Source organism: Mustela erminea, chromosome 5, assembly GCF_009829155.1.
Source record: "Mustela erminea isolate mMusErm1 chromosome 5, mMusErm1.Pri, whole genome shotgun sequence".
Taxonomy (NCBI): Eukaryota; Metazoa; Chordata; class Mammalia; order Carnivora; family Mustelidae; genus Mustela; species Mustela erminea.
In genome coordinates, this window is record NC_045618.1 from 5,306,393 (window position 1) to 5,321,309 (window position 14,917).

Consider the following 14,917-nt stretch of genomic DNA (forward strand, 5'->3'; position numbering starts at 1 on the left):
AACCCACTGAGCCACCCAGGCGCCCCTAATTAATTAATTTTTTAAAGATTATATTTCTTTATTTGAGAGAGTGACAGAGAGCACAAGCCAGGTAAAGAGGGAGAGGCAGACTCCCTGTTGAGCAAGGAGCCCCACGTGGGACTCGATCCTAGGGTCCTGGGATCATGACCTGAGCTGAAGGCAGATGCTTAACCAACTGAGCCACCCAGGCGCCCTTAAGTATTCTTTCTAATGCAAATTGGATACTCCCCAATTTAAAACTCTTGAGCGCTTCCCATTAAAGAGGGCTAGATATATTTATATATAAATAAATAAATATATATATATATATAAAAGGGGGCTAGATATATTCGGGGGGGTCTATTTTCTTAAATAGCCACTTTCTGTCACTCATGCTATGGAAACTGTAACACTTTACACACCAAAGATGATTTTGGTGTCCACTTCTTTCTTTTTTTTTTTTTTTTAAAGGTTTTATTTATTTATTTGACAGAGAGACATCACAAGTAGGCAGAGAGGCAGGCAGAGAGAGAGAGAGGAGGAAGCAGGCTCCCTGCTGAGCAGAGAGCCCAATGCGGGACTCAATCCCAGGACCCTGAGATCATGACCTGAGCCGAAGGCAGTGGCTTAACCCACTGAGCCACCCAGGCGCCCAAGCGCTTCCCATTAGATCAAACCCCAAACCCCTTGGTTACATAGGCCCTCTACCAAAAAGTGAGCAGAGGTGGAGAGGGGCTGGGCTGGATCACGCCCTCCTATCTTTCTAGGGTGCTCTAAGGGGAGTATGGAGGGTCCCCTAAGTGATACACACTTAAGCTAAGGAAAAGCTTCTAAATCCCCTTCTTGACAATTCATGAGCTATGTAAACAGCTGAGAAGTACCACCATAAAGAAAACCTATCTGCTTCCCCACCCCCACTCCATCTTATGGAAAAAAAAGTTTGGCCAGAGGCGGCTTTCCTCTGAACAGAGGTCCTGGGGTAAAAACCTGGTATTTGGGCTCATCACCTGGGACACAAAGTCCACTTTGCTGTAATGGTTATTTGCACTTCCTTCAGACTGAGGGAGCAAAACAAAGTGATGTTAGGGGAGCTTGTATATGCAAAGGCTCCCAGAAAGAAGCATAAGCTAAAATTACTGCGAAGTGCCAGAAAGAGGAGGTCGACCCCAAGTTTTTTTTTTTTTAATAGGAATTTAAATGTCAAATATATAATATTTAAATGTAAATATTAGGGACGCCTGGGTGGCTCAGTTGGTTGGGCAGCTGCCTTCCGCTCAGGTCATGATCCCAGGGTCCTGGGATCGAGTCCCACGTCGGGCTCCTTGCTCGGCAGGGAGCCTGCTTCTCCCTCTGCCTCTGCCTGCCACTCTGTCTGCCTGTGCTTACTCTCTCCCCACCTCTCTCTCTGATAAATAAATAAAATCTTAAAAAAAAATTTAAAAAAAATGTAAATATTAAACTTTTCTTATAAACTTTTTTTTTTTTTGGTGGTACATATTTTGCCTTAACTCAGTGGGACCTTATAACATCTTAAAACTCTAAAATTCTATATAAAAACTTCAGATGAGGCCAGGATAGAGAAAGCCAGCTACGCAGGGACCTGAACCTCGTCAGCTGTTAAGGACGCCACCGCTACCAAGCCAGCCGATGCCTAGAGAGGCAGCTTCTGGCAGTGCACCACCGGTGCTGCGGTCCTCACCCCGCGGCGTGTGAGCTGTACGGGCTCAGACAAGTTGCCTCCACTCTCCCAGCCTCTCCTTATTATACGGCGGTACTCAAGTTGTGGAGATGCCTTTTCTCACATGAGGTGATGATGTGCTTGAGGAACACTCAACTCTGTGCTGGGGGCTGGAGGGAAATTCAAGGCTGGCTGGGTCGGGGAAAGGTGCTCTAAGTAGGGGCTATGGGGAAGTGAGACCCAGTGGAGGGGAGGGATGAAGAAATGGTCACTGGTGGCTCGAGAAGGGAGAACTGGCAGAGGTGAGGGCAGAGGAAGCGGGGGCACAATGCCTAAGGCACTTTAACTATTACTTTGCCAAGACTTGATATGAAAGGAAAAGTCTATATAATGTCAGGAATACGTAACTTTTTTTTTTTTTTAAGATTCTATTAATTTATTTGACAGAGACAGCGAGAACAGAGACCACCAGCAGGGGGAGTGGGAGGGGGAGAAGCAGGCTTCTCTCAGAATAAGGGAACCTGATGTGGGGCTTGATCCTAGCACCCTGGGATCACCGCCTGAGCCGAAGGCAGATACTTAACAACTGAGCCACCCAGGCACCCCACTTAACTCTTTTTTAGTATTTTTATTTACTTATGAGAGAGCGAGTGAGCACACACACAGGAGAAGAGGGGGGCAGAGGGAGAGGGAGAAGCAGACTCTTCACGGAGCAGGGAGCCCAACATGGGGCTCTATCTCAGGAGCCTGGGATCACGACCTGAGCCGAAGTCAAACACTCAACTGACTTAGCCACCCAGGCACCCCAGGATATGTAACTCTTGTGCATACTCTATTTGTTTATTTTCTAAAAAGATTTTATTTCAGGGACACCTGGGTGGCTCAGTTGGTTAAGCAGCTGCCTTCGGCTCAGGTCATGATCCCAGCGTCCTGGGATCGAGTCCCACGTTGGGCTCCTTGCTTGGCAGGGAGCCTGCTTCTTCCTCTGCCTCTGCCTGCCATTGTCTGCCTGTGCTCGCTCTCTCCCTCTCTCTCTGATAAGTAAATAAAATCTTAAAAAAAAAAAGATTTTATTTCAGAGAGAGAGAATACAAGTGTGCATATGTGGTGGGGGGGCGGGTGGTGGGCAGAGGGAGAGAACCTCAAGCAGACTCTGCACTGGGCCCAATGCGGGGCTGGATGGCACAACCCAGATCATGACCTGAGCTGAAATCAAGAGTCTGGATGCCTAATGGACTGAGCCACCCAGTCGCCCCCATACTTCCTTCCTAGTAACAGGTTTGACATCCCTGAAGCTTGTCTAAGAAGAAAAATGAGAAGCAGATACATTCATGATGATGCATTCATTCAATTTATTCTAAGGTTTCTTCTCTTTACAGAGACCACTTAACAGTTCTTTACCCCACCTCCTGGGGTGGAGGCAGGTAAGGCAGCAGCCATGGAACCCCAAGCGACCACTGTGGACAGCTTTCTGGAAAGGGACTTAGACCAGATAGAAAATACATACTTCTAGAAGGATTACTGTTCATCCTGGGCAATCATGGCCACCAGTGCTGCCTGTACTTCTTCTGCCTGGGCTGGGGGCAGCAGACAGTCTCGAATGAGGGCCAGAGCAGCCGCCTCCGTCAGACTGTCAAAATCCTGGGACGTTTTGATGGGAAGGTGCCCAGCCAGCTCACAGAGGGCGACATTGAACGCCTCGCCTTCCTTTACCCCGAAGCTGGACTTCCGGGCCCACAGAATTACTCGGATGCCTGTGAGAGCGGAGGATGGTGACGTCTTTCCAGGTGGGGCCCCCCGGGTCACAAACAAATTATGGGCAATCTCATGGTCCGTCAGGTAGTCAGTGGCCCGACATACCCTGCCTATGAGGGCTTCCAAGTCAGGCCCTGGCCCACTTGTGTAGAAGAGGAAGCCAGGAGCGGGGAGGGCCTGGAGCAGGTGCAAACGGCCCCCAGGGTCCAGGGGCTTGCTCGGTGCCCCCTCCACAGGCAATCTGTGAGCCAGGTAATACCCGTGCAGGTGCAGGTGGTTCACCGAGGCCAAGCCACCCAGGCTGTTGAAGCCGACGCGGAAGCCCGGGTGTGAGCTCAGCAGCACAGCCTCGACGCCGGCCCGCAGTGCAGCTGGTAGCAGGCGCTGAGGGAGCCCCTGGGTGGGCTCGGGCACCAGCAGCACGTGGCCCCACTCCAAGGGGCTGACATTGATCATGACGAGGATGTCCTCTTGCTGGAGAGCACCTGGGAGATCGGGCTCCCGGAGCAAACGGAAGAGGACTTCTCCTGGCCGGATCTTGTTGAAGTTAAACTGTTCGGGGTCAAATGCCTGCCTCACACTCCAGATGTTCTGGGGGCGCCTCCTCTGCACACCTCGCTCCACGTTCAGCTGAGCCACAAAACCCACCACACCAGGGAGGGTCTGGGTTTGCAGCTCCCCAAGGCGGTAGCGGAAGAGCCCCAGTTCCATGCGCTGCCTCCAGGCCGCGCAGAGAGCAGAGTCGAAGCGAGACCTCGGTGTCCTGTCCAGGAGGCTGGGTGCGGTCCTTGGCCACTGAATCCCTTCCAGAAGCTCCTTCTGCCGGTAGACAAAGTTGGGAACGCCTTTCTCTTCCCAGTCCTTACGGTTTGGAGGGAGCAAATAGGAAATCTCATTTGAATCCTGTGCAGCGGCCATGGGGCTGACCTGAAACAATCCTAAGAGGTGAAAAATACAGGACACCATCCCATTTTCAGAGATTCGATTTTGAGTTTCAAATAAATATTATTTTTTGTTCCAATTACAAAAATAATCTATGCCTTTCGGAAAATATTTTTGAAAACATGGAAACGCTCCTGATTCCATCACCTCTAGATTAGCATTCATTTCCGCTGAATTAAAAAATATATACTTTTTCTTTTTTTGAAAGTTTTTTTTTTTGAAGATTTTATTTATTTATTTAACAGACAGAGATCACAAGTAGGCAGAGAGGCAGGAAAAGAGAGAGAGGAGGAAGCAGAGTCCCTGCTGAGCAGAGAGCCCGATGCGGGGCTCGATCCCAGGACCCTGAGATCATGACCTGAGCCGAAGGCAGAGGCTTTAACCCACTGAGCCACCCAGGCGTCCCTATACTTTTCCTTTTAAAGGTTATGTATATTGAGTAAACTTCTCTCTCTCTCTCTCTCTCCCCTTCTTTTTTTAATATGGGGCGCCTGGGTGGCTCAGTTGTTAAACGTCTGCCTTGAGCTCAGGTCATGGTCCCAGGGTCCCGGGATTGAGCACCGCTTCAGGCTCCCTACTCCACGGGAAGCCTGCTTCTCCCTCTCCCCTTGTTTGTGTTCCCTCTCTCACTGTCTGTCTCTCTCTCTCTCTGTCAAATAAATAAATAAAATACTTAAAAAAAAAAAAAGGCTAAGGGGACTGAGGCACTGGGAAGAACCGGGAGGATCTCAGCTTCAGAACATAGTGGTGGGGTGCCAGGGTGGCTCAGTGGGTTAAGCCGCTGCCTTCGGCTCAGGTCATGATCTCAGGGTCCTGGGATCGAGTCCCGCATCGGGCTCTCTGCTCAGCAGGGAGCCTGCTTCCCTCTCTCTCTCTCTGTCTGCCTCTCTGCCTACTTGTGATGTCTCTCTGTCAAATAAATAAATAAATTAAATCTTTAAAAAAAAAAAAAAAAAAAAAAGAACATAGTGGTACCCTGTAGTGGCCTTTACCGAGCTGGAGGGACTGAGGGAGAGGTGGGGGTGGGACTAGATTGATTTAGAAGAAGGGGGGAATGGAAAATTCAGTTCTGATGACTGAGCTTGATATGTAGCCTGAGCATCCAAGAAGCGGTGGAGGCAGCTGACAGTCAAACCTGGAGGTCAAGGGTACAGGGTGGACCAGATACAACTATGGAGTAGCATTTTAAGCCAGGGATTAGGACCAAGGAGCCAGGACCAAGATGACACCAGGAGGCTAAATATATGAGTAAAGACGTACTGATCAACAGAAAGTGGGCACGGTCAGATTTGCATTAAAGTGAACTAATAGGCACAAAGTATTACCTGTGACTAGAGAACACTTTAGAGTGATCAGTCAGTAGTGACCATGTGACAGGATCAAACCTTTCCACGAAAACCGGGAGCAAGGGAACACTGGTCACATGTCTACCTTGTGCCAGGCATGGGCTGGGTGCCCTCTATCTTCTCTCAGATGACTTACCTTCACAACAAGCCTGTGAACTGGGCATCATCCTGGGACAAAGGTGAGAGATTAGGCCTGATTCCGCCTGTAAAGGCGGACCAGATGTTTGAATTCCTGCTCTACTAGTCACTAGGGATGTGACCTTGAGCCCCTAGAATGAAGTCCATAAGGCTTAGCTGTGCGCCCACTCTCATGGCCTCTCATTCCACTCGTCCCCTCGTCTACTCAACTCCTCACTTACTGAACTTGTTCCAGCTCAGGGCCTTGGTGCTTTCTGGGCTCCCTGCCTACAATATACCCTTTTCGCAGATTTTCTTCACAGGGCTGTCCCCTTCAGCTCTCAGATCAAATGTCACCCCCTCGGGGAAACCTGGCGTGGTCCTCCTATCTCATGTGCCAAGGAAAACAGGAAGAAGGAAATAATATTATAAACAGGGAAAAGATGTCTTGGGGAAAAAAAAAAAAAAAGTGGAATTCAAATCCAGGAGTTGGTAGTTATGAACAAAACTTGAAGAGATCCAACTAATAAAATAATTTCACAACAAGGAGCAGTTGGGGCCTCTGGGTGGTTCAGTGGATTAAAGCCTCTGCCTTTGGCTCAGGTCATGATCCCAGCGTCCTGGGATGGAGCCCCAGATCTGGCTCTCTGCTCAGCAGGGAGCCTGCTTCCCCCCACCCCTCTCTGCCTACTTGTGAGCTATCTGCCAAATAAATAAAATCTCAAAAAAAAAAAAAAATCTACCAGGAAGCGAAATCATAATCAGAAAGCTGTTCAAGGAAGGGTTCAGCACCAAGTGAGGTGGCTGAGAGATGTGTGTCACAGCTGGTCACCATGGCACAGGGCCAATTCCCACATCTTTACTGCAAAGAGACACAGTATCACCAGGAAGTCCAGGGACAGGCCTTGGCTGGCCAGTGCTCCCTCCCCTCAGTCTAGGGGACACCACGACAGCTTCCTGTTCTTCGCCTCCCCTTTTATTAACCAATCTCTTGTACAGAAAGAGCCTCCTGTGAAGATGATCAGGTTGGGACGGAACTATACTCATTTTGACTGGTTTTGGTGTTCTCAGTACTCTGCAGCCTCTACCTCCTGGAATGGAGGAGTATTTCCACAATGGTGGTCGGGACTCCCATGTTGAGATAGGGAGGCTTCCTAAAGCCACTCTCAGATGAACACCTTACTGAGTGCTGGGGAAGCTAAGGTCACTCAGCAAACATTTACTCAGCAACGGCCACCTATTAGATCCTGTAGATCACAATTCTCGGAGCTCTTGGGGGAGGGAGGGACGGGACAGACACTAACCCAATCAACACCCACGTAAACATAAGTTGCCAACCTGAGGATTCTTAATCTATTCTAGAGAACCAGGAAAGTCCTCCCCAAGGCTATTATGGAAGAGGCACTGAGAGCCCACTGTGCAGGCAGGGAACCCAGAAAGCCAAGGGAAGAGGGCAGAGAGAGGCTGAAGTCAGATTTCAGAGGGCCGGTATTCCGGTTTTCAACCATTTATTAGTTTTAAACCGAAATGACCATGATGAGATCTAAACTTTACGAAGATCAGCAAGTAGAATGAATCAGGAGAATCAAGAAATAATCCCTACAATGTTGTCAAATACACATCAATAAAGCTGAAAACAAAAGAATTAATCTCACCTCCACCTCCTCCCTAAGCCTGGAATCCTCACCTTCTGGAGCAGTGGAGGTTCGTTCGCATTCACGCATCCAATTTGCTGAGAGCCTGCTCTGGGCCAAGCGTGGTCCTAGGGGCTGAGAGGGCACAAGAGCAAACAAGTCAGCCTCAGTTCCTGCCAGCTCTAGTGAGGTCTACAGTCATAGGGGCCCTTGAGAAGAGCCTTAGACCGGGGTGACCGCCTTCTAAGTGCCGGAGTAGGGACAAATCACCTGAACCCTTCCCGCGGACCTGTTTTCCACATTTGTAAAACGGGAACCTACCCTGCAGGCCTCTTGTGAAATTTGAAGATCACTCTGCACGGCTCTGCAGTCTGCAGACCCTCAGCGCACACCCTCAGTGGGCCGCAAGGTTCTGGTCATTTCTGGAGGGGGCATGCGGGCTGCAACACGTGCGGCGAGGGCGAGCGCCAACGTCTGGATGTAAAAGTCCTCGCCGCGCTTCGGCCACGTAGCGAGTCTCGAGCTTTCCGGAATTCCAGGTTCTAGGTAGGTCACTTGGGCCCCGACCGCGCCCAAGGCTGCCGCACCACCGACAGCAGTAGAGAAGGACGCAACGCGACACTCGCCGCAAGCTGCTGGCCGGGCCATGGCGAGGCTGTGGCGTCCCAAACGCATGCGCAGTCCGGCGGCTCGCACGCGGCGGGGCTCGCCCCGCCCACTCCGGAGGCGGGGCCGTGAGGCCTGGGCTCCGCGCTCCGGGCCCCGCCTCCAGCTCGCCAAGGACAGCCCGGAGCGGGGAGCTGGACGGCGGAACCCGGCAGGGAGCGCCTGGGCACTTTAAGGAGGGGGCGGGCCCGGGGGCGGTGGCCCCAGGAGCGGTTGCCGCGGGGACGGGGCAGTGACGCGGCCCGAGGGCGGAAGTGGAAAAGTTGCCGGCGCCCCGAGGCAAGTTGACTGAGCGGTGCGCGCGGCGCGACGATGGGGAGCTCGGGCAGTCGCCTGTCCAAGGAGCTGTTGGCGGAGTACCAGGTGCGCGGGACGCCGGTCCCGGGGAGTTTGCGCGCGGGCCTGCGCTGGGGAGCCGGGTCTGGGGAGCCGGATCCCGGGGCCCGCGGCAGAGCGGGCGTGGCCTCCGGGAGGCTCGCTGAACCCCTTCCGTTTTGCCTTCCAGGACTTGACGTTCCTGACCAAGCAGGAGATCCTCCTGTAAGTGCCCTGTCGAACTTCAGCTCCCAGATCCTCTAGAGGCGGCTTCGGGGGGGCTCTGTCCGTAGACGGGCAAACGGCGGGTCCCCCAGAGGGAGGGACTGGGGCCTGCCTGCGGTCCGCGGCCGAGCGGGAGCCGGCGCCCCGGCCCGAGTCCCGGGCAGTGTCCTCCGCCCGCCCCGCCCTCCTCGCCCTCCTGCCGTTTCGGGGGGGGCCCCCAACCCCGCTGCGCACCGCTGGGAGCCACCTCGCAGCCTCGGGCCCGGCCGGGTGCCCCGGGGCCTACGCCCCGCTGCCTTCTGCATGACCGAACTTCCTGTCCCAGCCGGGCAGGGGCTGCTGTGGCTCTCCACCGACTTCGCCTACCCGCAGCTTGGCTCCTGGTAACTCGATCTGAATTAACACAGTAACCGTTAACGCTTACTGAGCACTCTCCGAGTGCCAGGGCCCGTGGAAGTGGTTGGTTGCCTACATTACCTAATTTAATCCTCAGGTGGGAGGTACCGGGACAATGACAGAAGTTTCAGAGAAGTTTGGTAACTTGCCTAAGTTACCAAAGTTACTTACACTTCAAGTAAGAGGATTTGAACTCGAGCTGGAACCTCCTTCCTAGCCGTGTGCCAGCTTTTTGTGGTCAAGGCACCTGAGTGAGGAGATTCCTTGGCTCACCTTGGCAAAGATAACCCCAGCGGGAAGGAGAGGAGGGCTGAGGAAAAGATCATTTCGGGTGGTTACTGAAAAGAGGAAGGCTTTGAAGAGCTGGAGATTCCTGGAGTGAAATGGGAAAGAGATTTCAATTTTACTCTTTTCTCCCTGGTTTTCAGGATCAACTTCTGGCTCCTTCTACAGTCTCTCCATCCCTCTGGGAGCTTTAGAACCTATGCCCAGTACAGTGACTGGCACACATTAGAACCTCAGTAAATACCCATGGCATGAATGCACTCTCAGCCTGTAGTCTGGAGACATCTGGATTCTACACATGGGACTACATGTGTGTCTCCCTTTGGCCTATGCCTGCTGACTGAGAAGTTGTGCATGTGCCTTAGCTCCTCACCTGCTTTATAATGGGTAACGAAGCAAGGAGTGGGGATGTAATACACACAGAAAGGTTTGCCAACAAGTTCCTCTTCTGCCAGAGCCCACAGGCGGTTTTGTGAGCTGCTTCCCCCAGAGCACCGGAGCGTGGAGGAATCACTGCAGATACGAGTGTCCTTGGAGCAGATCCTCAGCCTTCCAGAGCTCAAGGTGCCAGTCCCCCACTCTCCCTCTGCTATTCCACTTGAGATCATGTGGTCACTGGTCCCTGTTCTGGTCTTCTCTTTATTTAGCCCTAATTTCCTGGGGACGAGGGCTTTACCAAAATCACCTGGTGGAATTAACTAGAGGGGTGTTTTGCCAGTTGGGGTTCTTGGACATACTCTTGGAGAGTCAAAGTAGTTTTGTCCTTTAAAAGGAGTTGAGCTACCCAATTAAGGTTTGAGAAACCCTATTCCAGAGGCTGATTGCCTCTCTGTAGGGTTGCTGTGAAAAACATTTTTTAGGGATGCCTGGGTGGCTCAGTTGGTTAAGCATCTGCCTTCGGCTCAGGTCATGACCTCAGGGTCCTGGGGTCAAGTCCCACATCGGGCTCCCTGCTCAGCGGGGAGCCCGCTGCTCTCCCTGCTTGTGCACTCTTTCAATGATAAATAAAATCTTTAAAAAAAAATTTTTTATAAAGATTTTTACTTATTTGAGAGAGAGTGGGGGAGAGGGGAACGGAGAGGGACAAGCCAACCCCACGCGAAACCTGGTGAGAGGCTTGATCTCACGACCCTGAGCCGAGATCAAGAGTCTGACCACAGACTGGGGCCACCCAGGGTGCCCCTGCTGTGAAAATTTTTATGCAAAGGACCTGTAACACAGTGAGTGTTGAAGTAAACGTGTTTAAAGTCACCAGCCCATCTGTTCTCTTCCCTTAGGATGCTTTCATCTTCCTTCTCTGCCCCAAGCCTGCCTTTGGGTTAAACTGACTCACAGGAAACCATTTCTGTCTCTTCCCTTAGTCAGGTGGTCCTCCTGCCCTCCAGGCTGGCCCTAAAAGACTGATCCTTCTCTCCTGTGAGCCTGAGCTCACAGAGCGGGTGCTCTGACCTGTTCCCTCCAGCTCCTGGTGGGGTCTGAGGAGTGTGTGGCCTGGGCTGTATCTGTGGCCTTCACACAAGGCTCTCTTGCCTAGGCCAACCCCTTCAAGGAACGAATCTGCAGGGTCTTCTCCACATCCCCAGCCAGGGACAGCCTGAGTTTTGAGGACTTCCTGGACCTTCTCAGTGTGTTCAGTGACACAGCAACTCCAGACATCAAGTCTCACTATGCCTTCCGCATCTTCGGTGAGAGCCAGGAGCAACCTGGTGGGACACGGCCTGTCCCCCCATGGTCGTGGTGGTGGTGTACCTACCGCTCAGGAGCCTGGGAGCTCACCCTGACCACATTCTTTCTGGCTTCCTGTGTCTGTCTCTAGACTTTGATGATGATGGAACCTTGAACCGAGAAGACTTGAGTCACCTCGTGAACTGCCTCACAGGACAGGGCGAGGACACAAGGCTTAGTGCTTCAGAGATGAAACAGCTCATTGATAATGTGAGTAGCTGGGCCAGGCCAGGGAGCGGGAGGGAAGGGCAGGGACTTGGCCTGACGCTCTCCCTCCCCCAGATCCTGGAAGAGTCCGACATTGACAGGGATGGCACCATCAACCTCTCAGAGTTTCAGCACGTCATCTCCCGGTCACCGGACTTTGCCAGGTACAATGGTCGTGGTCCCCCGTATTCTGGGTCCGCACCTGCTGCACCTGGGTCTGGGATGTTAGCATGGGGGGCAGCAGCCAGGCTGAGCAGTCTCTCCAGTTCCTCTCAGTGTCTCAGGGCAGCTCTAACGCCGAAGGGGAGGGACAGATGTGGGACAGCCCATTCTGAAGGGGGGGCTAGCCTGTCTCCTCTTCTTTCATCAGAAAACACGACCCACTCTTCTCTTGTTCAGCTCCTTTAAGATTGTCCTGTGACAGGAGCCACAGCGTGTGTCCCAGCAAGCACCCCGTCAGAGAGGCTTTCCACTGCTGAGCTGTGGTCGAGGTCATGCCTGTGTTGCCAGGGCCGGCCAAGCTGGCCTAGCCCAGAGCTGGCGGCCGTGCAGTCCCGCTCCAGGAAGGAGAAGGCCCTCCGTGCCAGGGCCTCTCTCCTTCTGTCATTGTCATCGCTCTGTTTGTGTTCTACTCTTCTGTAATAAAAGTTTAGACATTTTGACCCTTTGCGTAATACTAGAAGCACTGCTATGAGGAAGGACCGTACTTCCAGGAGCCTTCGGTCCTTCTGGGAAGAACAGGATCTCAAGGGCCAGCAGGAAGTGAGACCATAGCCCGCCCCGCCCGGCCCTCATGAGGGTGTGAGCAGGACGGGGTAGCTGGACAAGTGCAGCTCCTCCCAGTGGTGCTTATACAATTTGTACACATAAAAATTCAGACAACTGTGTGCCAAAAGAAAAACTGCCAGTTTCACTGTGTGCTCATTTTTAAAAATAAACATTTTTTAAATAATTAAAAAAAGAACATGACAAACCCCCCTCCCCGATCCCATGTTCCCACCCTGAACCGAACTGGGGGAGGTGCAAAGTAAGGGGTTGACGAACAATGAATGAATTCTTTGCCCCTCCCATCAGTGCATTAAACTTCCCACCTGCAGGACCACACTCCACTGGGAGATGACGTCGACCAGACCAGGGTGGCTCTGGGCCACTAGCCTCTGGAAAGCGGAGGCTCAGAACCACTCCCCAAAACTCAAGAGCACTGGGCCAACCTCAAAGAGTAACAGTCCTTTGAGAGGAAGGGCCAGGATTCTGTTTCTATTCTTTAGATTTTATTTAAAAAAAAAAAGTAAAGTGCATCTTATTAAAAAAAATATAAAACCCACTTAAACTTAAGTGTCCCCATCACTTTGAGTGGGAGCAGGCAAGGTGGGGGGGAGGGAGCGGGGAATGGGGTCCGGGAGCAGTCTGGAGGGGATGCGAGCCAAAGGGACACACAGGTTCACAGGCTGGATGGAGGGAGGCAGGCACCAGTCTCTTCCTAGACTCCGAGGGAAAGGGCGTCCATCGTCCTAAACTCTCTCCTGGGCTCGCGCTGCCCCTCTTGCGCGTGGCCACAGCCTGATACAGGCCGGAAAGGTCCAGCAGGTGAGTCCGAGACCAAGGCCTTGCGAGGGGCTGCAGTGGCAGCGTGGCCCTCTGGTCCCTGAGGTGACGGGATGATGGCTGTGAAGAGTTGGCCAGCTGGCAAGGCAGGACCCACAAAGCCCGAGCCGCCCCCTGCTTCTGTGGGGACAAGGGCCCACCAGTGGCTGTGGGATAAGGCAGGAGGTGGAAGAGGCCAGCCGGTGGGGACCGCCAGCTCTGCCTCAGACTGCCTCTGAGGCCGTGCAGCGGGGCGGCTGGCGCACGTGGCGTTCTGCGATGTCTCATTCTCACTGGCTTCACATTTTCATTTTTTTTTTTTTTAAACAAAGGGCTCAGTTTTACACAGGGAGCACTGTTCTGCCCACCCAGGCAGGCCCCCATCCGCAACCGGGCTCTCCCAGGCCCCGGCTGCCAGTTGCTGCTTGGCAAAGGTCAGCGGGCCAGCGGGCCAGCGGGCTCTGCGGGCCCCGAGGGCCGGGCGCCGCGGCTGTGTCCCACAACCCGCAGAGGTCCGGCCGGTCCCCTCTGCGCACTCGGGGTCTGCGGGGCCAGGGCGGACTGCTCAAGCAGTGTGCTTTCACACCACGGAGTCCCGGATCTCAGAGCCCAGGCGGACCCGGGGCCGGGGGCACACCGGGGACACTTCCACAAAGCTGTCCTGGATGCTGAGCGGCCTCTTCTCAGACTCAGTGAAAACGCGGGGCGCCGGGGAGCTCTCGGACAGGGCCTGGTAGCCTCGGTGGTCCAGCGGAGTGCTAGGGGGGCCTACGCCATTAAGTGGCCGGGTCTCAGGGGGCAGCACCACGGGGCGGGGCTTGGGGTGCACACTGGCGCACTCCCCCTGCTTCAGGAAGACCTTCATGCCGCCCCGGTGCCGGTAGAGGAAGAACAAAATGAGGAGCACCACGGCGAGCACGAAGAGCGTGCACATCACCAGGAACTCGGTCCAGTAGGACTTGTCCACCCCCCAGCTGGCCTTGCTGCCCGCCGATGCGCTCACCCGCGACGTGCTGATGATGACAGGCACACTGCCGCTCCGGTCGCCTTGGTCCGCCGCCCTGTCCTCCACCACCGTCGGGGAGTAGCAGGCCACCAGCTGCCGGAAGCCCTCCTCCAGGGACCAGCACTGGAACACCCCCAGCTCCTGCTGGCCGCCCACCAGCAGCAGGTCCCCAGTGGGCAACACACGGCAGGAGGCCGAGGTGTTGACCGGGAGACCGTTGTGCAGCCAGAGCCGGGTGGCCAGGTTGGAGAGGAGGGGGCAGGCCAAGGTTTTCACCGTGTTCGGCGGAAAGTCGACTTGCTCACATCGCTTCTCACCTGCAGACGGAAGAGGCACGGGGTAACGGGGGGACCGGCATCCACGGGAGCCCCAGGCTCGCCCCACTTCTCTGGGGACTGTAATCCTTGTGCTGTGGTACAAAGCTCTGGGACTCTGAGTCTGAGACCAGGAAAGGCGTTTACAACCCACCACTGCCTGCAGGGGCCTTCTCAACAGACCTGGCCCCCCAACTTCAGCCCCAGGGCGACTTACCCGTGAGTACAGGAGACCGGGGCCCGGGTGAGGAAGTATTGCAGAGACCCCTGGTGTTGGCCCCCTCAATGTCCTGGATCCATGACCTGGGGACCAAAGAGAGTCAGAGAGAGGCCAGGAAACCATTGTGCCCCCACAGGGACCCGGCCCCCATGCAGCACAGGCCCTTCTCTGGCCCTGCAGCTCCACAAGGGCCTGGGGCTCAGAGACTGCGGGATCCAAAGCCAGAGTAAACGGCAGGTGGCTTCCCCAGGTTGATTCTACACCTGCAGATTTGAGCCGGCATCTCCTCCGTTTGCACAGTATTTATTTCAAATATGGGCTAAATACCACTTCCCTGCGTTATGAAAGCAACATGGACCTTGAGAAAAAGTCTGGAAGCACCACTGGTCTAATGCATGTCTCCGCCTCTTTTAAAGCAATGCACATGCACGTGCTTGTTCGATAAAACGTAACAAGGAATAAAAGTAACTCGTGATACACTCACAAAACCTAAAAAAACCTC

General features: G+C 53.8%; 3 protein-coding genes across 7 annotated transcripts in view; 1 reads left to right on the forward strand and 2 right to left on the reverse strand.

Annotated features, from left to right (window-relative positions):
- Nucleotides 1–3,010: 3,010 nt before the first annotated feature.
- On the reverse strand, nt 3,011–8,206 carry GDPGP1 (GDP-D-glucose phosphorylase 1). 4 transcript variants are annotated; one of them, XM_032345551.1, is made up of 3 exons: nt 7,794–8,206; nt 7,526–7,607; nt 3,011–4,371 (listed from the first exon to the last, which is right to left on the reverse strand). In XM_032345551.1, exons 2-3 carry the CDS (start codon nt 7,560–7,562, stop codon nt 3,197–3,199), a joined length of 1,212 nt encoding a protein of 403 aa, XP_032201442.1. In that variant the 5' UTR covers nt 7,563–7,607; nt 7,794–8,206; the 3' UTR covers nt 3,011–3,196. The 4 variants fall into 4 exon arrangements, with proteins under 4 accessions (XP_032201442.1, XP_032201443.1, XP_032201441.1 ...); XM_032345552.1 differs by having other exon boundaries at nt 3,011–4,294; nt 7,494–7,607; XM_032345550.1 differs by having other exon boundaries at nt 3,011–4,360; nt 7,494–7,607.
- A 138-nt stretch (nt 8,207–8,344) lies between these two features.
- Nucleotides 8,345–11,958, forward strand: CIB1 (calcium and integrin binding 1). 2 transcript variants are annotated; one of them, XM_032345562.1, is made up of 7 exons: nt 8,345–8,501; nt 8,644–8,678; nt 9,815–9,923; nt 10,894–11,044; nt 11,176–11,294; nt 11,367–11,455; nt 11,662–11,958. In XM_032345562.1, the coding sequence occupies exons 1-7, from the start codon at nt 8,451–8,453 to the stop codon at nt 11,768–11,770; spliced, it is 663 nt and encodes a 220-aa protein (XP_032201453.1). In that variant the 5' UTR covers nt 8,345–8,450; the 3' UTR covers nt 11,771–11,958. The 2 variants fall into 2 exon arrangements, with proteins under 2 accessions (XP_032201453.1, XP_032201454.1); XM_032345563.1 differs by having other exon boundaries at nt 11,691–11,958.
- Nucleotides 11,959–13,169: 1,211 nt separating this feature from the next.
- Nucleotides 13,170–14,917, reverse strand: part of SEMA4B (semaphorin 4B) — a 37,663-nt gene continuing 35,915 nt past the window's right edge. Inside the window, exons 15-16 of the mRNA XM_032345508.1 lie at nt 14,413–14,498; nt 13,170–14,198 (exon numbers count right to left, since the gene is read on the reverse strand). Of these exons, the coding sequence (XP_032201399.1) occupies nt 13,456–14,198; nt 14,413–14,498 (829 nt within the window). The 3' untranslated portion in view covers nt 13,170–13,455. The remainder of the gene's footprint in view (nt 14,199–14,412; nt 14,499–14,917) is intronic.

What these genes read in the sequence shown, in the direction of transcription:
- CIB1 (XM_032345562.1), top strand. Translation starts at nt 8,451, where the DNA reads ATGGGGAGCTCGGGCAGTCGCCTGTCCAAGGAGCTGTTGGCGGAGTAC. An exon ending in ACCAAGCAGGAGATCCTCCT is followed by an intron (nt 8,679 to 9,814) that starts GTAAGTGCCCTG and finishes CTCTTCTGCCAG; the next exon opens with AGCCCACAGGCGGTTTTGTG. An exon ending in TGAAACAGCTCATTGATAAT is followed by an intron (nt 11,295 to 11,366) that starts GTGAGTAGCTGG and finishes TCCCTCCCCCAG; the next exon opens with ATCCTGGAAGAGTCCGACAT.
- GDPGP1 (XM_032345550.1), bottom strand. Translation starts at nt 7,562, where the DNA reads ATGCGTGAATGCGAACGAACCTCCACTGCTCCAGAAGGTGAGGATTCC. An exon ending in GGCTTAGGGAGGAGGTGGAG is followed by an intron (nt 4,361 to 7,493) that starts GTGAGATTAATT and finishes GGATTGTTTCAG; the next exon opens with GTCAGCCCCATGGCCGCTGC.